Source organism: Amphiprion ocellaris, chromosome 8, assembly GCF_022539595.1.
Source record: "Amphiprion ocellaris isolate individual 3 ecotype Okinawa chromosome 8, ASM2253959v1, whole genome shotgun sequence".
NCBI lineage: Eukaryota > Metazoa > Chordata > Actinopteri > Pomacentridae > Amphiprion > Amphiprion ocellaris.
The window spans coordinates 6,910,401-6,934,567 of NC_072773.1; the positions used below are offsets into that span (position 1 = coordinate 6,910,401).

General features: G+C 34.2%; 1 protein-coding gene across 1 annotated transcript in view; it reads left to right on the forward strand.

Moving 5' to 3' along the window:
- The window catches only part of LOC111580844 (helicase ARIP4-like), a 111,311-nt gene that overhangs the window by 27,259 nt on the left and 59,885 nt on the right, over window positions 1-24,167 (forward strand). Inside the window, exon 2 of the mRNA XM_055012873.1 lies at window positions 377-507. Within this exon, the coding sequence (XP_054868848.1) occupies window positions 411-507 (97 nt within the window). The 5' untranslated portion in view covers window positions 377-410. The remainder of the gene's footprint in view (window positions 1-376; window positions 508-24,167) is intronic.

Genomic DNA, 24,167 nt, shown 5'->3' on the forward strand with positions numbered 1-24,167 from the left:
AAAGTATTAATTTACATATTTGCCAAAAAAAAAACTGTTCCATAAATAAAGGTAACATAAAACATATATTTTCTGTTTTATTTAACAGTAATTATTTTACATGGTGTGACCACAAAAATACAGTTTCATGGTATTTAAATCAGCTAAAAAAATATCATTACTTGACAGATTTTTGTTATTTTAATAGTTTTTACAGTGGTTTTTAATGTTTTACCTGCCAGAGTTTCACCTTTTTTTCACAGATTTTTTTTTTTTTGTTTATTTGAACAGAGCTTGTAACAACACTTGTGTAGTGTGGCAGCAGTTAATTTATGCATTTATTTCATCTGTTTGTTAGTTTCCATATGTTCATTCGTACCTCTACTCTTGTTTTCAGATGATGCTGAGGTAGCAGCGGCTTCCAGGTCAGGATGTCTGATGATGAAGAGGAACGACTGAACGGGAGGGATGGAGACTTCTGTTATATCAGTGATGGAGATGATGAAGATGAAGATGAGGGGCTTCCTGGTGAGTCAGGATGTTGGGTGTAGATCAGCAGGGTTTATCCTCTGGTGTTCAGCAGCAGGACTTTGTGTTTGCTGGGATGCAGGTTGTTGATCTATTAGACGTCGCATCTTTGATTGGACTTGGATTTGAGGAGTTTGAAGGTCGGCTTTTTGTCCTCGATCTGTTACTGAGCAGTTGTCGTGGTGTGGTTGGATGCATTGTCTTACTTTAGGAGGTGACTGGTGTGTTTGATCTGCAAAAATGTTTAGATTGTTGTTACATGTCAAAGTAACATGAATTTATGAAGGCCAGAGTGCACGGTTTCCCAGCGAAACATGAACAACATTATGAGATAATAAGTGTTTCTGTCAGTGTTTTTAATGTTGTGGTTGATCGGAGAGTTTGGTTGGTTTTAATGGTGATAGAAAATAGATAAAAAGTAGAAATTAAGGAGGCATCTGCACAAAAAAAAAAAAAGAATTGTTGGACGAACTTAAATGAATTGCTTCAGTTTGAAGCATGCACTTGAGTCAAGTTTATCTACATTAAGTGAACAAGTAAAATTAATGCAGCTGGGTTAAGTTAGATGCACTTAAATCATTTTATTCCTCTCAAATGTGCATCTCTGCAACTTCATTTCAAGGGAAAGTCAACTTTAAATTTCCAGTTTTGTCAACCTAAATGTTTGCTTTGCCCAAATGTGAAATATAAAACATGATTTTTTTCATTAGACTTATCTTTTCTCGTATTTACTCTATTTAATGTTAAAAAAAAAAAACAATGGTTTAGTTGCAGCAGAAAAAAATATGATGAAATATAGACTTCAGATGCACAATGCTGAGCAGTTCTGTGCATTAGTATCCAGGTTTTTGACAACTTTGAGTTTTAATATCAAGGTTTTTATCAGTTTTATGCATTAATATCAAGTTTTTTTTAACCCTTTTGTGTGTTAATATCCAAGTTTTATTCGTTTTTTTGTGTCAACATCCAGGTTTTTAACGGTTTTGTATGTTGATATCAAGTTCTTTAACAGTTTTGGGCATTAATACCAGGGTTTTGTTTCCAATTTTGTGTCTTAATATCTACGTTTTCATTAGTTTTATGCGTTAATATCAAGATCTTTTACAATTTTGTGCATTAATATCCAGGTTTATAATAGTTTTGTATATTAATATCCAGAATATGGACACTTTGGTACATAATTATTCACAAATTTGTGCATTAATATCCAGATATTAATTAGTTCTGTGTCTTAGTGTCTAGATTTTTAGCTGTTTTATGTTTAAATATCCAGGTTTTGGACACACTTGTACACTAACAGTTTTGTGTGTTAACTTCTGGGTTTGCAAAAATTTTGTGCATTAAAATTCAGGTATTTAATAGTTTTCTGCTTTAAAATCCAGGTTTAATTTTAAAAAAAAATTTTTTTGTTTAGATCCAGGTTTTCAATGGATTTGTGATGTAATATCCAGGTTTTCAATAATTTTGTGTGTTAATATCCAGGTTTTCAATAGATTTGTGCATTAATATCCAGGTTTTCAATAGTTTTGTATCCAGGTTTTAAGGTCTTCTATTTACTGTGTAATCTAACTTGAAAAAGGCGATGGTTTAGTTGCAGCAGAAAAAGAAACATGGATGTCAGACACACAATGCTGAAGTAAACCTAATTTTTGTACTTTTGCTGAAATTATATATATATATATATATATATATATATATATATATATATATATATATATATATATATATATATAAAACAAAAAACAGTCCACTATAAAATTGAATTAACAAGAAAAGAACTCAGAGAGCGCAGTACTCCGCTAAGGCTGCTTAGTCGTATCATTTCCGACGACTGAAATCTTGAAAAAAATTTGTGGCAGAAATCACGACAACATAGAATGTGGCCATTTAATATAGATGTATCCACAAACAAAATGACCTTGTGCTGACCACAGGTGTGTGTTATGCATGTGTACGTTATGTACGGATACTGAATTGTGTGACCTAAATATGTAGCGGGCGGTGGAAATTGATGGGACTCGGAAACACCCCCACAATTTAATCAGTCATTCCTTCTATAATTTCTTACAGATAAGTCCTGATAAGTCCACAGTGGTCGATTTGTAGTAGGATCACAATCGTGATCATCAGCAGGCAGCTGACGTAGCGTTCATTTGTTGTCATAGTTACAGTGATGCCATGCTGCTATCTTGCAATGATACAGAAATCTTTAACAACTCTGTGGATCCAGACTATAAGCTGCATCACTGCCAAAATCTAATCACTTGGTCCTTGTGTCATTTCTGACCTGAAATTTTCATCCAAATCCATTAGTCCATTTTTGAGGAATGTTGCTAACAAACAAACGTACGCCGATCGTTACATAACTCTGCCGTGTTCGTTGGCACAGTAAATATAAGAATATAGGAAGTGGACCCAGGATTATTGGGTTTCTTCCTCAGCTGAAGTATAAAAAGTACCGTAATTTCTGGACTATAAGCCGCTACTTTTTTCTCATGCTTTGAACCTTGTGGCTTATACAACAATGTGGCTAATGTATAGATTTTTACGGGCGAGCTTCATGCCATCAATACGTTTAGCCTCGTCACATCAGACCAATGAAATTACCGAACAGGTCACAGTGAACCAATGAAACTGTTCAAATTAAATCAAACGCACTCACACTAAATTCCTCAGATAAGTCATTTTTGCTTCATGCACACACCCTCATCATGGAAAACACACAAAGAAAATGCATATGTACTGTCTTTAAAGTTAAGTGTGTAAGTTAAAAGTTGATTTTCAGTTGGGTTTTTAAAACCGCGTCAGAGTGAGTGCTTTCGTTCTAGTGTGGTGTCAGAAATGACGACAGTGTGAGCGCTCTGCACTCTGACATATCTTGGAAGGTGCTTTGTTTTTCCTGTTAGCTACGTCTCTCATGTGGAGCAACGGACACAGCTAATTCACCTTTGTTGCTAATGTTTCACTATGCTTCTGCCTTGGAGATTATTTGTCTTTTTACACTATTGGTCCAAGTCAAGCTGAAGTAAAGCACAGAAAAAGCAAGCCCTGTGTGATTATTTAAAGACTTGAGAATGTTAGCTAGCTGTCTAGCTACGCGCTGCAAGGGCAGCATAGCGTATGATGCAGCTTCTAAGTTAAAGGCAATCGATCTGCCTGTTAAAGAAGAAAATAGAGCAGCTGCAGTAAGCTTGGCATCAATGAATCCATGGTGAAACGTTGGAGTCGGCAGCGTGAAGAACTGACTCTGCGTTTTACTGCCGTGTTACAGGCAATGTTTCGAAAAAATTTATTTAATTAAATGTAAAAAAAATCTTTCTGTGTAAATATCTCATGTTACAACGTGGACACTTGTGGCTTATAGACAGGTGCGGCTTATATATGTACAAAAATGTTTTTCTTTTTAAATTTAGTGGGTGCGGCTTATATTCAGATGCGCTCAGTAGCCGGGAAATTATGGTAGTTTAAAATCAACTCAAAATGACACCTTTCTAAGAAGATGGGTGGTGGGGTTGATCATCTGACAGACTTTGTGCATTAATCTGGCTAAAAAGTTTGTCTTATTCCAGCTTTCATTCTTTCTCTTAATCACATTAAAGTATTAGATTATTTGCTGCTGAACAAACAAGCTAAAACCTGGAAGTTTCTGGATGAAAAAGCAGATGTTGACACCTGAGCAGCAGGTACTACTTCCTCATCTGCCTGACTTATAAAATATATTTTTTTTAACTTAAAAATAAATAAAACGCTGCTGTGAGAACAAACCGGAGCAGCAACATGCGTGACCAGAGCAGCTCTACTGGCATCCTTGAGTCCCTCAGGAAACAAACCAAACATCTCCTTCTCTCCTCTTCTTCTGCTGCCAGGGGGTGTTACATAACCCAATGAATCATCTATTAGTCCTATTAAACGCACAGTCCTGTGTGTTGATGTTTGTGTGTGTGTGTGTGTGTGTGTGTGTGTGTGTGTGTGTGTGTGTGTGTGTGTGTCTCTGGCAGTGAGTTTGTGTGCGTGGGAGGTAAAGATTTAAACTTTGGTTGCAGAACTTAAATGGCGTCAGTCTTTGGATGACTTTGACCTCCTGGAGAAAAAGAAGAATGCTGCTTTTTAGTAGTTTTTTTCTTTCTTTTTCTTTTTTAGAACTTGCAGCACATTTAGAAAGTTGTTGTGTTTCATAAACTGAACACACCCGAGCGCTTTTTTAATCGATTTCTGGTGGAAATACACAAAGCCCTGAAGTGTTCAAGTGACTGTCCTTGAATTTTAAGCTTCTTTCTTTCTTCTCTTGCCCCTTGAGTGTGTTTTTGTGTATGACCGGGGCTTTTTTGCGGGGCTTTTGACATTAAGGTTAAGGACATTTTTACAAAGAGAGGGCTTTAGTGAGGACTTGGTGTTTGATTAAGGTTGGAAAAGGCATTATTTATGTAAATCAGGATCTTTACAAATGTATTTTTGTTTCTGTGTGTGGTTCCTTGTCAGTTTTTTTTTTTTTTTTTTTGGTTTACCAACCTGCCACAGTGAGAATCTACACAAACCCATAATAATACACCCACCAACCCTGTTTATACACAAACACTGTATCTGTGGGTTTCCTCTTTGCCATTTCTTCCAGTCTTTGCTGTTTTTCTTTCCTGCCTTCATATTATCAAAAGGTTTTATGGGAGATTTCCTTAATTCAGAGGCCTGTACACTGTTTAAAAAACAGTAAAATGTCAGTTTCCATAAAATTACAGTAAATTACCATGCATAATTCACCACTACCAACTTTAATTTTACAGATATCTCCTTGTATATTTTCTCTTGTAATTTCACGGCTGAATTTAAGCACACAATTGAGTGTCACTGTCTTTTGAATAACAGCATAATTACGTTTTTCATAGAATTATTTATTAAATCTACAATATATTCCCATCAATGTGCAGATTTCTATATGAAAAATAATAAAAATTTAGGTTTTTAATTCAGATGCCTGTACATGTTAAAAAAAACAGTAAAATGTCAGTTCTCATAAAATTACATTAAATGACCATGCATAATTCGCCATGTTCAACTTTAATTTTACAGATTTTTCCTCGTATGTGTTCTCTCATAATTTCACAACTGAATCTAAGCAGATTGGCACATTTTTGCAGGTGCAAAACATCCCTTAAATATAGTAAAAATCAATTAAATACAACGAAACTGCATTTAAAGTACACAATTTGAGTGTCGTTTCTTTGAAGTAATAGCATCATTGGGCTTTTTCCATAGAATTATTTTATTAATCTGCAATATACTCCCATCAATGTACAGATTTCTATAAGAAAAAAAATGAAAATTCTAATTATCATTTACTTCACTCTCTTAAAAATCTTCCATATATGATAATTTTGTGTTTTTTATAGTTGAATTAATGCCTTATTGGCTTTATAGTTTGAATTTTACACTATTTTACTGTATTTTATTGTTTTCTTCAGTTTTTTTCTCATATCCTTGCTTCCAGATATTATATTTTTTACTTTGTGCCTTTTTTCATTTTTATTTCTTTTTACAAATGAAAAACAACTTTAGTGGCCTCTATATTGTTTTACTAAAATATTCTAACCTGCTTTGAAATTCTATAATCCTGTAAAATTTGGGATTCTTGTAAGGTAAATTTACATAATTTGCACTTTTACAGTTTATTTGTTTGAAAATATTTTGGTGTATTTTACAGGTGTAAATTTTTAATATGAAAAATTGAAAAAAAATTTATTTGTGGTAAATGTCTGTTAAAAAAAACACCGTCAATGCGCAGATCTCTATAAGAAAAATGATGAAAATTTTAATTAACCTTTACTTCACTGTCTTAAAAATCTTCTTTATGTGGTAACTTGGTTACTAAGATTTTTTTTTAAGTTTTGTCTAAATTAATGCCTTACTGACTATAATTTTTTAAATTTTACAGTTTTGCTGTAATTTATTGTTCTATTTTTTCCACATCTTTGCTTTCAGGTGTTCAGTTTTTTTACTTTTTTAAAACTTTTTTTTTTTTATTGGCCAGCATATTGTTTTGCTAAATGACCTACCCTGCTGCAAAATAATATAATATTGTTAGATCGTTATGTATTTTGTAATTTAAAGCTACATAATTCGCACTTTTACAGCAGATTATTATTAATTTGAAAGTATATACATCTTTTCACATATTTTATAGATAAACCAATATGAACAAAAATCTGTTTTTCTTAAATATAATGCTTATAATATCATATCTATTGATCTGTTTACTTATGCTCCCTGCTCCTGCCAACATTCACACCTGCACAGTTAAACATTACACTGATTTTTTGTATTTTCCAGTGTAGTTTTAGTAACGAGATGCAACCTGTCAGCAATAAAACAGCTAAATTACATTTACATCTGTAGGAATGAGTTATTTTAGGGCTGTATGTGCACATTTGATGTGTTTTATGACACTATTTTGTTTAATATGTGCAGGAAAAATGCTTTATCGCTGCTTGGGAGTGGTTTTTGGTTGGGTTTTCTTTTTATGCATTTCTTGTCCTGTAGTTCTTCAGCTGTCTTTAAAAAAATCCACAGATCGATCAAATCCAACCTGTGACATGAAAGATTTGAAACGTTTGTGCTCCTCGTTGCTGCCAGTCGGTGTTTAATGTGACAAATTGCTTGTTATGTTTGGGACGAAGCAGCAGAGACCCGTGAAGAACTCTTTAGCACATGTATTCGCACACACACAGACACACACACACACAGACACACTCACACTCCGAGTGTACATGTCGTCCTAATTACAGCAGCTCAGCGCCGATAGAAGCCATATTTCTGTAATGGAGGTTCTGCACTTCTGAGATGATTATGATGATGATTAATTAATCATCTACCAAAAAGGGGTTGATGTCCTCGTACCTTCCTGCTTGGTGCTCAGGCTTTTTAAAAAAAAGAAATTACCACAACAGTTGTGCAACACTTTGTATAATCGACCTGGTGCAGCAGCTGAAGGCAACAGAACTGGACTGTGAGGTCACATTGGGAGGTGTAAAGTACAGATTATTTTTATTACAAAACATTTAGCGTGAAACAATGGGAAATTGAAAGCTCAAAATGATCACATTTGCTGAAGAATTTGGTCCAGTCAACAATAAAAAATACAACTTAAATGTGCAAAATTTTCACTGTCTGCACTGATTGACAATAAAAGTACATCTAAAGCACACAATTGGAATTTTGCTACATTTTAAATAACGGCATAATTACAATATTTCATAGAATTATTTAATCATTCTACTATTTATACAGATTTTTGCAAGAAAAATAACAACAATGTAAATTAGTGTTCACTTTACTGTCTTTTAAATCTGTGATTTTTTAAAAATATTTTTTTCTTTAAATAATTAAAAACTGCCCTCTTGCTTTAGAAATTTTTAAGGGTACAGTATTTTATGTATTTTTATGTGTTCTTTCTCACATCCTTGCTGCCATATTTCCACAATTTTATTTATTTATTTATATATTTTTTACAAGCGAAGAACATCTGTATTGGACTGTTTATTGTTTCCTAAAATTCCAGTAAATTACTATACATAAACCAACAATTTAAAATTGTAATTTCACTGCCAAATTTAAGCAGAATTACACATTTGTACTGGGAAATGTCTTTAAATATAGCAAAATCAATAGTCAATAGTACATTTAAAGTATAGGATTAACATTTTTCTACCCTTTAAATAACAGCATTTTTACATTATTTTATAGAATTATTAAATCACTCTACAGTTTGTACAGATTTCTACACAAAAAATAATAAAAATGTAAAATTAATGTTCACTTTACTGTCTTTTAAATAATCTGTGTGATTTAAAAACTTTTTTTTTTTTTTTAACATTTTCTTTAAATTATTTACAACTGCCTTCTGGCTTTTTGAAAGGTTTACAGTATTTTATGTATTTTAATTAGTGGTGGGGCATGATTAAAAAATTTAATCTAATTCTCCTTTCTCCGAGTGTCCCTGGTCCCAGAGCTGGATGCTTCAGATGTGTGGCTGTGTTTTATGGTCCTTGTGTCCCACCCCCCACCTCTCTATCTCTACCCCTCTATCTGTATCCCTCTATCTCTACCTCTACACCTCTATCTCTACCCCTCTACCTCTTCCCCTCTACCTCTACCCCTCTATCTGTATCCCTCTATCTCTACCTCTACCCCTCTATCTCTACCTCTCTACCTCTTCTGTCCCTCTCAACCCACCCGGCCAGCAGGCAGATGGGTCCCCCACATAAAGAGCCGGGTTCTGCTCAAGGTTTTTTTCCCTGTTAAAAGGGTGTTTTCCTTGCCACTGTTGCCTTTTGGCTTGCTCTGGGGGTCAGGCATATGGGTTCTGTAAAGCGTCTTGAGACAATTTGACTGTAATTGGCGCTATATAAATGAAATTGAATTGAATTAATTACAGGCTTTGTAGTTAATTAATCGCAATTAATCGCACTTTTTGTCAAATAGCAATATTTGACACAATAAGTGAAGTTTTTCAATTCAAACAAAATTGTGGTTGACAGTTGAATCAATGAACAGACATATACGTGTTTATAATTTAAAATTTATTTTTTTTTATTAAAATGGGACATATAGAAAAATATGATTTGGATGATTTAAAGCCTGGATTTAGTTGTTTTTTCCACTGTATGGCACATAACATCAGCATAAGTAGTTCAAGGAGCTTCAGAAAGTTGGCAATCTAGAGATTCATTCTGTTTTCATCATTTCTGGAACTGATAAATGGTGTAATTTTGATGGTTCTTTTTTTAGGCATATACATTTTTTTTATTTGTGTAATTTTTTATAAACAAAAAGTTTATAATGAAGTTATTAAAAGACAGATATTTTTTTTGTTTAAGTTATTCCTCCTCCAAGGAGGTGGAGCCTCGACAGTGTAAAAACTTAAACAACAAAAATGTTTGTTTCATTTCTATTTATCTGCATTTTTCATCTGTCTGCTACGGTCACAGATTACTGCAAATCAAAGTGCAACTATAGCGATTATATTCAACATTTTAAGACTTTTTGTAAACTCAAGCACTGTCTTGAAAAGTGGTCTATTATGGGATGGCTACACCGTTAGCCATTACCAGGACTGTCGTAGCTAACATTAGCTCTGGTGCTAACAGCAACATGTTTTACTGTCTGCTTGAAGTGCTGCAGTGATCAGAAAACTCTTTGTTGTACAATTTGCACACAACCAGGCTTTTATCCAAGCTGACATCAGGAAGATTTTTACAAGAAAACTTTCTGCCCAACAAGCTCAATCTCATCTTCCTTCACTGTTCATCTGACGTCACTCAGTGCTTCCTGTGCTTCTTCATCGCAGCTGGCAAACAGACTTGAGGTTCATTACCGCCACCTACTGGGCTGGAGTGTTCATCAGAGTTACTGGTGTGCCAGAAATCAGGGAACCGAGAAAGGTGCAATTAAATGCGCAATTAAACGTATTTAACGTGATATTTTCGGTGTGATTAATTAATTGAAATTAACACATTAAAGTCCCAGCCCTAATTTTAATGTATTCTTTTTCAAATCCTTGCTGCCATAATTCCACAGTTTTTAAAGATTTTTTTTACAAGCAAAAATCATCTTTATTGGACTATACATGAATCAACAATTATAACCTTAATTTCACTGCCAAATTTAAGCAGAATTACACTGTAAAGTCTCTTTTAAATATAACAAAATAAATTAAATACAACAAAAGTACATTTAAATTTGAATTTTACTATATTTGAAAATACAGCATATTTACATTATATAATTAATATACAATATGTTCCTGTCAATATACAGATTTATACCATAGAAATAGCAAATGTAAATTAATGTTCACTTTACTGTCTTTTCAATCATCCATATGAGATATTTTGATGTTTTATTTAAACAATTTGTTTAAATTATTACCAATTGCATTATTGACTTTTATAATTTTTGAAAGTAATATTTTTTTTAAAATGTGTTTGAGTGTTTTTTCTCACATCCTTGCCAAATTTTCACAGGTGTTTTTTTTTTAAGACTTATTTATTTTTTACCAACAAAATACAGCAAAATAAAGCTTTACAGCTATACATAAATTAACAATGAATAACAATAAATTTACAGCTTTGTCTTTTTATATTTTGTCTATTTTCACTGCCACATTTAGGCAGAATTACACATTTTCACTGGAAAACACCTTTTAAATATAACAATGAAACACAACAAAAGTAGTAATAATAATAATAATAATAATAATGAGACATTTTATTTATAGGCGCCTTCCAGGGCACCCAAGAACACTGTCTAAAGTTAACAGAGTTAAAAACACTCAAATAAACAATATAAAACTTAAAAATTTAATTCTGTACATTTAAAGTACAGAATTTGAATTTTAATATATTTTAAATAACAGCATAATTACATTATTTCATAGAATTGTTTAATCACTCTACAATATTTACAGATTTCTACAAGAAGAATAACAAAAATAGTAAAAGTAAATTAGTGTTCACTTTGCTGTCATTTAAATTGTTTATATGTGATATTTTTATATTTTCTCTTTATTTTTTAATTTTTGTTTGAACTCTTATCTACCTTTTCTAGTTTTTTATTTACTTTTTATTGTTTTTGAACAAACAAAAATCAGCTTTATTGAACTTTTTATTGAATGTAATGTATAACATTACAGTAAATTACCATACACAAAATCAACAATTAAAAACTGTAAATTTACAATTGTTAAATACAGCTAAAGTGAATTTAAAGTATATGTATTTTACTATCTTTTAATAACAGCATAATTACAACATTATTTCATAGAATTATTTTATACTCTACAGTATGCTCCTGTCGATGTGCAGATTTTGACAACAAAAATAATTCACTTTCACTCCACTGTATTTTAATGTCTTTCTCACTTAAATCCATTTTAAATGTACTCATAGATAACTACATAGATTTAGTTTTTTTTACAAACGAAAAGCATCTTTTTTGTACTCATAAAATTCCAGCAATTTACTATAAATCAACAATGAATAACTGTAAATTAACATTTTTTTCCCTTCATATTTTCTCATTTTTGACTGCCACAGTTAAACTGAATTACACATTTTCACTGGAAAACATCTTTTAAATAGATAGATAATAAAACAAAGGTGTGTGTAAAGTACACAATCTTTTTTTGCTATCTCTTAAGTAACAGCACAATTACCTTATTTCATAGAATTATTTAATCACTCAATCAATGTAATGACATTTCAGTGTAATAGTGGAAGATAATCTAGCCTATATGGAGTCACAGAGTGCCACAATAAAATATAAATAAATAAATAAATAAGGAAATAAATGTGGAAATATATAGAGAACTAAATAAATAAATAAGGAAATAAATGTGAAAATATAAAGAGAAATAAATAAATAAATCTGGAAATATAAAGAGAAATAAATAAATAAGGAAATAAATGTGGAAATATAAAGAGAAATAAATGAATAAATGTGGAAATATAAAGAGAAATAAATAAATATAAAGAGAAATAAATAAATAAATGTGGAAATATAAAGAAGAATAAATAAAAATAAATAAATAAAAAGGAAAATTTGGTCTTTGCTTTTCCCTTTTCTCTTTTTTTCTTTTTATATTTCCATTTTGTCATTGTCTTTTCCGTTTTGCATTTGCCTTTTCCTTTTGGCACTCCTCAGTCCACCAAGTAAAAGCAAAGTCAAAAGGCTTGGCTTGACTTGGTGGACTGAGCTGTCAATCAAATGGCTCTGGGCGGGGCTTTCTGTCCAGGGTGAGTAGTCGTACCTGATCACAGGATTCCTGCTTGGCGTTAGCTCCTAGCCCAGCTAAACAGAAGTGATGTCACCTTGGCGTTGAGAGGAAGTGCAGACGACGCATGCAGTTTGACGAACGGCGGAAAAATAAATATGGAAAACGTGGAGGAGTTAAGGAGAGAGTTAGGGTTAGGCCTGTTTCATGAGTTTATTTTCTAAAAATAATTCTGCTAAAACACCGTTTAAAAGCAATGTCTGATTTTCATTGGCTCATTTTCATAGAATTTTTATTTATTATTACTTTGGCCAGATTCAAATTATTTATGTGACCATTGTGGGTTTTTCTTTCATTAACCGAGGGGTACCAACAATTTTGTCCACGCATGTGTGTATGTATACCTCTAATCTGCAGCAACAAGAAGTAAAAGGCAATTGACTTTTTTTTTAAGGTCATATAAATTCCCAGAGGTTTAATGCTTTGTTACATGTTTTTGGATTTGAAAATTCCTCTCTGTTGTAAACTTAAACAAATACTAAAGGACAAAGTATTATAAACAGTAAAATGTTCTGCCTGTAATTCATATCTTGGTTGTTGTATGATTAAGGGACCAAAAAAGAACTGCCGATTAATCCGTTATCAGAATTTTTTTCTGCCAAATATTGGAATCGGCATTGGCCTCAAAAAAAATCCATATCGGTTGGGCCCTACCAAACAGCACGCTGGCCCTCTTGGTGGGAAAGTTGAATACAAAGAAACCCCAAGACGGAACAGTTGACCGACATACAGTAATATGCACACTCAGCAGAAAGGAGTTTTATTATTATTATTATTATTATTATTATTATTATTATTATTATTATTATTATCAGTTTATTTCCAAAGGGACCATGTATAATATTAAACATAAATGTTTCCATATGATGTATTGCACCAAAGTTAGCTTTAAGCCAAATTCCATCTTTCACGAAAGCACTTTCAGCTTAAAGTACCACATTAACGCAAAGTACGCGTTAGTCTGGGATTCTAACATGAACCTACTTAACACTGAAGATGTTTATTAAACGCCTTCAGTGTTAAGTATATTCTCTTCTTTCTTAAGTCTATTTGTGCGTGCAAAATTAAACATGATTAATTTTGATTAAAAATGAATGATATTTAATCGTGATTAATCGGAATTAGTCCACAGCAACCCTGTGATTAATCTGATTAAAATGTATAATCGTTTGACAGCACTATTATTATTTATTGTTATTGTTACTGTTATTATTATTATTATTATTATTATTATTATTATTGTTATTATTGTTATTATTACTGTTATTAATAGTCGTAGCAGTAGTGTCAATATTATCAATAATAATGATAATAAAATGTGCAACAAAAATATGCATGATCATATGTAAAGTTATAGCCAGAAAATGTATTTTAATTAAGAAAATTGTTTGTATGTGTGACTACTTTACTGTATTTCTAGGCTCTGCAGCTGCTGAAATTTCATCTTTATTTCACTTCTTTTTATTTTTTACACTGTGGCACTCCTCCATTGTGTGAATCAGTTTGGCAAAGACTTGAATGTAAAAGACTTGTATTTTTATGTAAATCTTCCAAACTCCAGCTTGAAACACAATTAATTACACTTGCATTGTAAATTTTTGCAAGTGGAGGCTGGTTTAAATTCACTTTAAACCAACCTTGTACATGTTGCAGTTATTACACTACAACTTGGGTGAATTTATGACACAGTTCAGGTGTTTTTAATTTTAGAAAATATCTCGGCGTGCATGTTGGACTTTGTTGTCTTGGCAGCTGGTGGAAGAATTGAAAGGCTTCATAGGCAAGAACGCCCCTTTGTACATGTTTATCGTCCTCGCTTTGCACGTCTATTTTACTCTGTGTGACATCATCACCCCCCCCTGCTGTCACCTGCGTCTGTCGCTTGGTTACCGTAGCAACCGTCACCAGGATGCCGGCCCCCTCAAAGCTGTAGCAGTTTCATGGTTCAGGTTCAACATCCCCCCTTTTTCTTTTTCTCTTTTCTCACCTGTTGTCTGCCGTTTTTAATCTGCTTTTGAAAATTTTGTCTTTCTGTCTCACCACCGCTGAATTTACCCGAAGCTGTTCCCATTTGCTGCATTATTTCTACGTTATTTTTTGAGATTTTTATGTTCTCAAATGCATGAATATTGTTTTCTTTTTTTCTCCTGTTGTTTGAAAATCTACTTTCAAACAGCTGCTCTTTAAATACTGGAATGCATTTTTCCATACATACATTTTAAAGACAAGGATATACATATTTTAGCCCTTACTGAAATGGACAACAAAGAAAGTAATGATAAAGTGAGTGAAATTTTAATATCTCAAACACAAATTGCATAAATGGATGGAATACTTTATTGATCCCCGAGGGGAAACTTCTCAGCGATATGAACAGTACAGAATATATAAATAAACATAAGTACAAATGTGAACTAAAAATATAAACACAAGTAGAAACATATGACCTAAAATGCAAACCTGAGTAATCATGAAAAAACTACTGAAAAATATATGTAATGATTGCAAAAGTGACAGATTTTCTATATGTTTTTCATAACATTTAATTTTCTTAAACACTGTGTATTTATATTTAAGGTGTTTAAGTCCTGTATAAATTCTCTGCTGCACATTAAGCAACACTTTTTAAAAAATTATCGGTTTGCTTATTTTAGCTGCACAAGGTCAGTTCAGTTTCTGAGTTGCATAATTAGTTTTACTTGGGGTTGTCATGGCGATCACCAGCACCACTTTGAACACCTAAGTACAAATATGAACAAAAAATATAAGCGTAGGTAGAAAAATATGACCTAAAATGTGAACATGAGTGGAAAAAAACAGTCATGGAAAAAATTACTAGACCACCTTTGTTTTCTTCAATTTCTTGTTCATTTTAATGCCTGGTACAACTAAAGGGATATTACCTGAAGAATACAATGCAGGCAGCCATCTTGGCACTGCTGGAAATTGGCATGAGTGAGAGACAGGTAGCAAAAAAACTGAAGATCTCCAACACAGCCGCTCATTACACGAAAAAACAAACCGAACACGGTACTACCAAATTACTAGCTGGTCGCGGCAGGAAATATCTTTCTACCCCACAAGATGACTGTGCACTCATCCATTCCTGTGTCAGGAATCGTCCTCAGACCTCCAGGGACCTTAAAAATGAGTGGGCACTGTGGAGAAATGTGACTTGTTCGGCAAGGACAGTTGGAAACCGACTTCTTGAAGCTGGTCTGAAGTCACACAGAGCAGGAAGAAGCCCTTCATCAAGGAAAGGCAGAGAAAAGCCCAGTTACTCTTGGGTTGGGGATCATAAGGATTGAACTGTTGATGATTGGGCTGAGGTTCTCCTCAGTGATGAATCCAATTTTCAGTTGATGTCCACTCCAGCCCACTCACTGGTTAGGTTTAAGCCTGGAGAAGCTACAAACCAGACTGTCTTGCCCCTGCAGTAAAACATGGGGGTGGATCGATGACAATCTGAGGTTGTTTCAGTCTGGGTGGAACAGTGCAAATTCAATTGTGTGAGGGCCAATGAACCAGGTGATGTACAAGGCTACTCTTGAAAACAATCTTCTTCCATCAGCTGGAAAACTCTTTTCTGCCTGAAATGACTGGATTTTCCAACAACACAATTGCCACGTTTACATGAGACCTTTAATTCCTCTTTAATTCGGAATTAAAGTTAATTCCGCTTTAAAATCTCCTTGTAAACGCTAATTCCAAATTAAAAAGTTAATTCTGAATAAACTTAATTCCGAATAAACTACCTGGTTTATTCCGATGTTAATTCCAAATAAACTAATTCCTGTGTACGTTCTATTCATGTATACAGTTAATTCTGCTTTAGTTAATTCCGGTCATTCTGCGCATGCTTGGCTCCTCATGTAGCAATGACGTAGCGACGACTTAGCGATGACGTAGCAACGTACACAGCTTGGTCTTCTGCCTCACTTCTCCGGTATTCTATCTCTCTTCTCCTTCTCAAGTGATGCAACAGAAGTAGTACGCCATTGTCGGGTTGCTGTTTCAAAATGACAATAAAAAGCAAAGCGAAAAGCGTGCTTATTAGTTGTTCCTCCATGTTGTTGGGGAAAAGAAATGCCTCGGCAAATGGAGTGTGTTTTCTTCCGGTAAACAGCGATACGTCACGTCCACTTCCTGTCCAATCAGAATCCTTTCCAATGCCCAAGCGTTAAAGTGGAATTAAGGAAGGGGATAAACGTGCGGCCCATGTAAACCTTAATTCGGAATTAATATTTCCATGTAAACGCGAAGCACAAAACTTTAATTCCGAATGAGTTAATTCTGAATTAATAATTCCGAATTAAAAAACTTCATGTTAACATGGCCAATGCCCCTTGCCACACGGCAAGGTCAGTTAAAGCCTGGATGGAGAACCAGAACATTGGAACCATGCCCTGGCCTGCTCAGTCACCAGATCTAAATCCAGTTGAAAACCTGTGGAAAATCATCAAATACAAAATGGAGAACCACAAGTGAAAATACAAAGCAAATTTGTTTGAATTTGTGCAATTGGAATGGGCTGCATTGACAGCAGAACGATGTCAGAAGCTGGTGGAGAGCATGCCAAGACGCATGGCTGCAGTCATCAGAAACAATGGTTATGAATCAGTACTAACTGCTATGTGACTCGTGAGTAAAACAGACAGAAAACATGGAATGCCTTGAAGCACTGTTTTTGGCAGTAGAATGCCATAACTATTGATGTAAGAACTTAAGTGATTTTGGTTATCAAGAAAACCATGGAAAATGGCTAGATATCAGCTCTTAAATTCAACTGTTACGAGCTTTTTTTTCCCATTACATTTGTCTAAAGAAATGTACCTGTAGTTGTACCAGGCATTAAAATGAACAAGAAACTGAAGAAAACAAGGGTGGTCCAATATTTTTTTCCATTACTGTATGTCCTAAAAATACATAAGTAGAAACAGCATATACATTAATGTAATATGAGCTTTTCCTGAGTAAATAAAGTGTAGTATAGAGTGTGATAAGTTGTGTGTTACTGCACAGAGGTTATAAATAGTGTGTTATTGCGTATAGATATGTAGTTATTGCACAATATTGAGTGCTGACTCAAGAAGTGAAATGAACTGAGAATGTATATAGAATTTATTGGTTCAAAAAGGTTTGCAATCATGAAGAAGCTAATAAAAAATATGCTTAATAATGACAAAAATGACTGATTATATGTTTATCATAACATTTAGTTTTCTCACACACTTTATATTTGTGTTTAAGGTGTTTAGGTCCTGTATAAATTCTCTGCTGCACATGAAGTGACACTTTTTTATAGTCTCAGTTTGCTTTTTTCAGCTGCAGAATGTCGGTTCAGCTTCTAAGTTGAATAATTGGTTTTCTTCGTGGAGAACTTTGGGTTGTCATGGCGATCACTGGCACCACTTTGAACACCTGAACATACAAAACACAAACACTCACATGTACGTTGTGCAGCAATTTAACATCTGGCGAAAGTTTTCTCATAAAAACATGTGTAAAATGCAGTTTTATAGTTAACAACTGGACGTTGGTGTTTTTAATGTTACTTTTCTCCCTTTGCCTCTAATTTGTTGCCTCATTTATGGGGAAAATACACAAATGGGATGATGAGTGGAAACTTGAGTGAGCTGTACAGTCAACTGGAAAGATATATTTTCCATAATAAATTAAAGAGACAGACAGGATGAGGAGAAAAATGAGGGTGCAAAGACAAATCGCTGTATTTTTTGCATGAAGGTAACAGTTTGTTCTCAGTTATTTATGAGAAATTGCAAGGATATACAATTTTAGTAAATGTATTTTAATGATAGGGTTTTATTTGGTGGTTATTTTCTATTAATATACATATTTGTTGGCTACTAAGCTGCTGGAAAATACACATTTTGGAATTTTACATTGATTCAATGAAGCATTAGCTTAGCAGATTGACTCTTCCAAGTGTTTAATAAATTTGTGGATTTTTTTGGCAACCATTTTCAGTATGCAAACATCTGGTTTTGCTTGACTTCACTGGATTTGAGACAGATGTTCCATTCTGGCTACTACGATGGTTTTCATCAGTTAAGTTTTAATTTTGTGCAAACCTCAGTAGTCTTATGAGAATTGCCAGAATGTACACTGCAAATTTGAAAAGATCATTATTATGTACACATAATTTGATTTTGTATGGAAACTGAATCAATTACATAGGCAAAATGTAAAAATCAGCTGTTAAAATTCAAATACGAAAGATAAACAATTTGCATACATACTACAAAAAAATGTGCAGCTTTATGGAATTTACAAAAAGTGTTAATATTTCGTGATTAGTGATATTATTAAGTGACAAATATTTCTTAGAAAATAATAAAATGGCACATAAAAGGAGAAATATTGACCTTGAAAAGAAAAATAATCGAAATTTACCCTTGAAAATGAGTGTTCTCTGTATTATATTGTATTATGATATAATAAATAATGAACCGATAACCAACATTTTAGACAAAACAAACAGTAAAACATGATAGACGGATAAAACTAACTGGACAAGAATCAATGAAGTACTCATCAGCTAAAAATCGAAAATGTGCACCTTGTAAAGTAAGAAATTATTGGTTGCTTTAGTGTCTGTGTGCTCTGACAGAAAAGACAGTTTCTCCTCTAGATAGAGGAACTAGAATATAATCTGGTATGTGACGAACCGTAAAGGTAAAAGAAAAAATATAATCACCCCGTTAACCTGTGTAGATGTGCTCAAGTTGTCTCTTTTCTTGGTTTTAATCAAGTCTAGCAGCTGCCTTTTTGTAGGAAAATACTAGTAAGAGGTGCAGTTTCTTCTATTTTTTGTATCTCATGCTACACTGATGTAACATATAAGACATTTACTGACAATAGGTCAAATATGGAACCTTTAAAACTTGTATTTTGTGTTTACTCTGGTTGTTTTTGTTCTGTTGTTTTAACATCTGACACATTAGAATGAAATATAAATAAAATTTAAGAAGCCAGGAGGGATTAAATATTTTACCATAGCGCTCTAAACTAAGGGTGCAGTTGTCTGCCGAAATTAATGCACTGTGTTTTAAGAAAGTAATCCAGAATTGCACCAAAATTAGTTGGATTCGTCCTTTAGCTATGCTCTCCACCAAATTTCATGAGATTTTACTCGGTAGGCTTTGTACAATTTTGCTGACGGAGAGGAATAAGATGAGGCCTAGAATAGAACCCTGGGGTGCTCCACGTTAGCAAAACTGAAACACCTGCTTAAAAGCTTGTGATCTGGGACATATGAAGAAAGCCACTGTAGTATCTATAATTGTCTCTTAAAATCGATTTCATCATATAAATTTAAGTATCTGCCCCTTTTTGTTCCCTATTTTGGGTTAATCTGTTTGCCAGCAGACTCTGTTTATAGTGGTCAGCAGTGTTTTTAGGGTACCAAACATAAATTATTTGATGTAGATGCCATTATATATGTGTGAAAAGCACTTTTATTTAAATGTGACTCCGTGATATAAAATTGTGTCTGCCCTTTTTTGTTCCCTATTCCCAATTTTGGGTTAATGTTGTTGCCAACAGACTGTTTGTAGCGGTCAACAGTGTTTTTGCAGCACAAGACAGATTATTTGATGAAGACGCCATAAAATCTATGTGAAAATCACTTTTATTCAAAGCGATCTTTTGAGAACTATATGGGGAAAGAATGTGTTTCCAGAAAAATTGAGGAAACTCATACAAACCCCTTGAAAAAATCAGTTAGTATGTGTGTGTAAAGAAATGGGGAGGCCATTCATCAAAGAGTGACATTGAGAAATGAACGTGGGGAGGGTGGGAGCAGCCTTCTAAAATAAAATCTTCCTCTTCGGCACTGCAGGATTCCCGCTCTGGGTCAGGTGTGTTGTCTGTGTGTGTTTGTGAACAGATTGAGGTGTGTGTGCGCTGCATGTTTTTTCATCTCTGTGGGATTTAGATGAAGCCGTCATGGGGTTTAGTCACATCTTTCATAAGACTTGCACACATGTAAACAGGCCGATTAGCTCCAGAGAGCAGCAGAGTAATAGTCTGTTAATTAGCCTGTTGCTCCCCTGTTGGTGTGTAGGTGTCGGTGACTAGAGCTCTCATTCAAACTGGCAAAAAAACAAGTAAACATGTTTCCTCCCACGAACGTTACAGACACCTTTTGGCGAACTGGTTATGCTTTAAAATGGGGAAAAGATTGTTAGGAAATTCTCCCTTAGAGAAAAGATGTAATTTAAACCTAATTTCCTGCAATTTTACACCTCCAAACCTTTTGGGTTAAGTCAAGAAGCAACTGCACAACATAATTTTTCATGATGCTTCCTCTCTTAGTTGCTGTTGCTATTATCAAGTCAGATGATCCTCAGATAAAATTAGAAGAGATAGAAAGTCCTAGTTTCTCACAATCATCCATGTCTCTGGTACTGCCATCTTGTCAGTTGTTGGTGACTGCTTCACACTGTTAATCACAGATGCAGAGAGAGTTTTCTTCCTGAAGGTGACAGGGAAAATAACTGCTCAGCTGTATTTAAAGCTCCAGACATTGAAACCAGACAGGTTTCTACATGAAGGAAAAAATGTTATTTAAAACAAATTCCTGTATTTTTACATCAACAAACCTCTTGGATTTAAACCAAGTGTTTAGAGAGAAGTTTTAAAAAGGGAGAAAATACATAATTTGTGGATGATAGGGAGTTCTTCCTCAGAGAAAAAATATATTTTAAACTTAGTTTCCTGCAATTTTACAGCCCCAAACATCTTGGATCAAGTCAAGAAGCAACTAATAAAATAAATCAATGAATGAAATTTGCTCAGTGGAAATCATTCTGTGTGCTGATGTAGCTAAAGTGCTATCGCAGTTGTAGTTCACGATAGCTTGCTCGCACACTTACGTGGGCATTAATTGCCACATGAGACTTTGTCATGGTGCCCTGGCTAGTTAGTTTCCCACAATGCTCTCTGAACACTCGGTATTCCAAATGACCACATCTTCAGGAGGTTACAGCGTTAAACAGTAACCTGGTGGTGTCACCAGGTACTACAGCTTGTAAAATGGTAATCAGTAAAGTATGCAGCCTTTGAAAACACAGCAATGCTAATATCAATGCGGTTACATAAACTTATATCTGTATGAACATAAATAATTGTGAAGATTTTGTGTTTTTGTAATTTGGTATTTAAAATTGTTAGAGGGAATATGAGATTCTCGAAGTCTGTGTGTGTGTGTGTGTGTGTGTGTGTGTGTGTGTGTGTGTGCATGTGCATGTGTGCGTGTGTGTTATGTGTGTGGTGTGTGTGTGACCTGATTAAGGGCTGCACAGAGTGAAGTGTAGGAGGTGATACAGTAACACCAGCTGGTCCACATACTGACACACCAGACTGCCAGATCACATTGTGTGCTTTGTGGGTTTTTTGTGTCTGTGCTTTGTGTGTGTGTGTGTGCTTTGTGTGTGTGTGTGTGTGTGTGTGTGTGTGTGTGTGTGCGCTGTGAGATCAGGTAACCCAGCTGGCTTCGTGTCAAACTGATTATGAGTTACAGTAACTCATCACTGAAACCACCTGCCGTCTTTATGGTGAATCATGTGTTCTCTGCTATAATCTGAACTTTTCACATTTTCATTAGTCACTCTGATGTCACTGACATGAGTTTATTTATACTCGGATGGAAAATCGTCCCTTTTTAGCCGCTTTCAGGCATGGAGAATCCTCCGAGCTCCGCTGATCAACCCAACGGACAATATCGCCCATGTTTTATATATTTATTTCAGTTGAGCAAGATTTAATCCTTTAAGAGTTTGGATCAGTAGCCGTTAGACTTTATGTAACATTATAATCCCACAGGAATTAATTTCAAGGAACTGTATTTTCTCAGTAAATGCAATTTAACTACTCTCAAAGCAGGAAAAGACAGCTTTTTAAGTTTTCTTTCCCAAGCCTTTCCAAGTAGAGATCAGGGATGTCATACATATGCCCTGCAGGCCGGCTTTGGCCTGCAGGGCATATGTATGACATTGCAAAATGAATCTTTACTGTGAAAATATTTAAAGAAATTCAGCACTGTGTGAGTCAGCAGCTTTAGTACAAAATAGTTTGGTTTGTGGGAACTCTGTTGTTGATTCACTGCCACAACTTTTTTGTATTTTTTATGCATAAATTTTATACATTTACAAGGCAGGACGACAACTTTCACCTTCTTCCTTAATAGTTCCCATTTAGTTTGTTCGGTGTGGTGGTCAGGATTACCACACAGATTTGGAAATTAATGTAAATTTAAAATCATTTATTGATCTTGACAAGTTGCTTCGATCATAAAGTAAAATACTACATTGTTCAGTTCCAGATACCTGTGACTAAATTTAAGCCTCAGCCTTATAAAGTAGACTCTGTATGACTCTGGTTTATAAGGCTCTTCCTGGCCTGGGTCCTACTTATTTATGCCTTTCTCTTTGGAGAACTGAAAGTCGTTACACCCTATGATCAGATGATATTTTGTATCTGTGTGCTCCTCGTGTTCAAACTGAAACGGGAAAAAAAGCTTTCAGTTACTCTTCCCCCTCTGCTTGGAATGCCCTCTGATCTGAACTGAAATTGTCAGAATTTGTTTCATTGGAAGCCTTCTGCTCTATCTTAAGAAATCGAGAAGTCCTGCACCTCTATAGAACCATCACAACCATGACTCGAAGTTGGGAGAACTTAGAATGGCATTATAATGCAATACACAGTAAGAAAAAAATGAAAATTTAATTTGTTTGTTTAGTTATTTTACAGAAAATTGAAGAAACCTGGTATCAACATGTACCAGTGTGTGTAAAAAGTCCCCAAAGTTTTGCCCTGATGACTGTTCATCACAGATGTGTCAGTGATGGTTTCTCAGTTTTGTGGTGCAGTGCAGAGTTTTTTGATTTTTACTAGGGCTGGGACTTTAACGCGTTAATTTCGATTGATTAATTACAGCGAAAATAACGCGTTAAAAATAATAATGCAATTAATTGCACCCTCCTCAGTTCCCTCATTTCTGGCACACCGGTAACGCTGATGAACACTCCAGCCCAGTAGGTGGCGGTAATGAACCTAAAGTCTGTTTGTAGCCATGAAGAAGAAGCACAGGAAGCACTGAGTGAAGTCAGGCTCTGGTGAACAGTGAAGGAAGACGAGATTGAGCTTGTTGGGCAGAAAGTTTTCTTTTAAAAATCTTCCTGATGGCAGCTTGGATAAAAGCCTGGTTGTGTGCAAATTGTACAACAAAGACTTTTCTGATCACTGCGTCACTTCAAGCCGACGGTATCACCTCAATGTAAAACATGTTGCTGTTAGCACCAGAGCTAACGTTAGCTACGAGTCATGCTAACGGCTAACGGTGTAGCCATCCCATAATAGACCACTTTTCTAGACAGTGCTTGAGTTTATGTGCCATACAGTGGAAAAAACAACTAACTTCAGGCTTTAAGTCCTCAAAATCACTTTTTCTATATGTCCCATTTTCCTTTTTTTAAATAAATTTTAAATTATAAACATGTATATGTCTATTCATTGATTCAACTGTCAACCGCAATTTTATTTTAATTGAAAAACTTCACTTATTGTGTCAAATATTGCTATTTGACAAAACTGCAATTAATTGCGATTAATTACAAAGCCTGTAATTAATTAGATTTATTTTTTTTTAAATCGCGTCCCACCAATAATTTTTACATAATTGGGTGTTTATTTTTCACAAAATTTTAAGTGATTTTGATGGGCAAAAACTGTAACAGATCTTAATTTCACTCCACCAATTCTGTTTTGACAATTTCAGTTGGTAAATAAATTAAAACAGATTAATTTTGGTGATTTT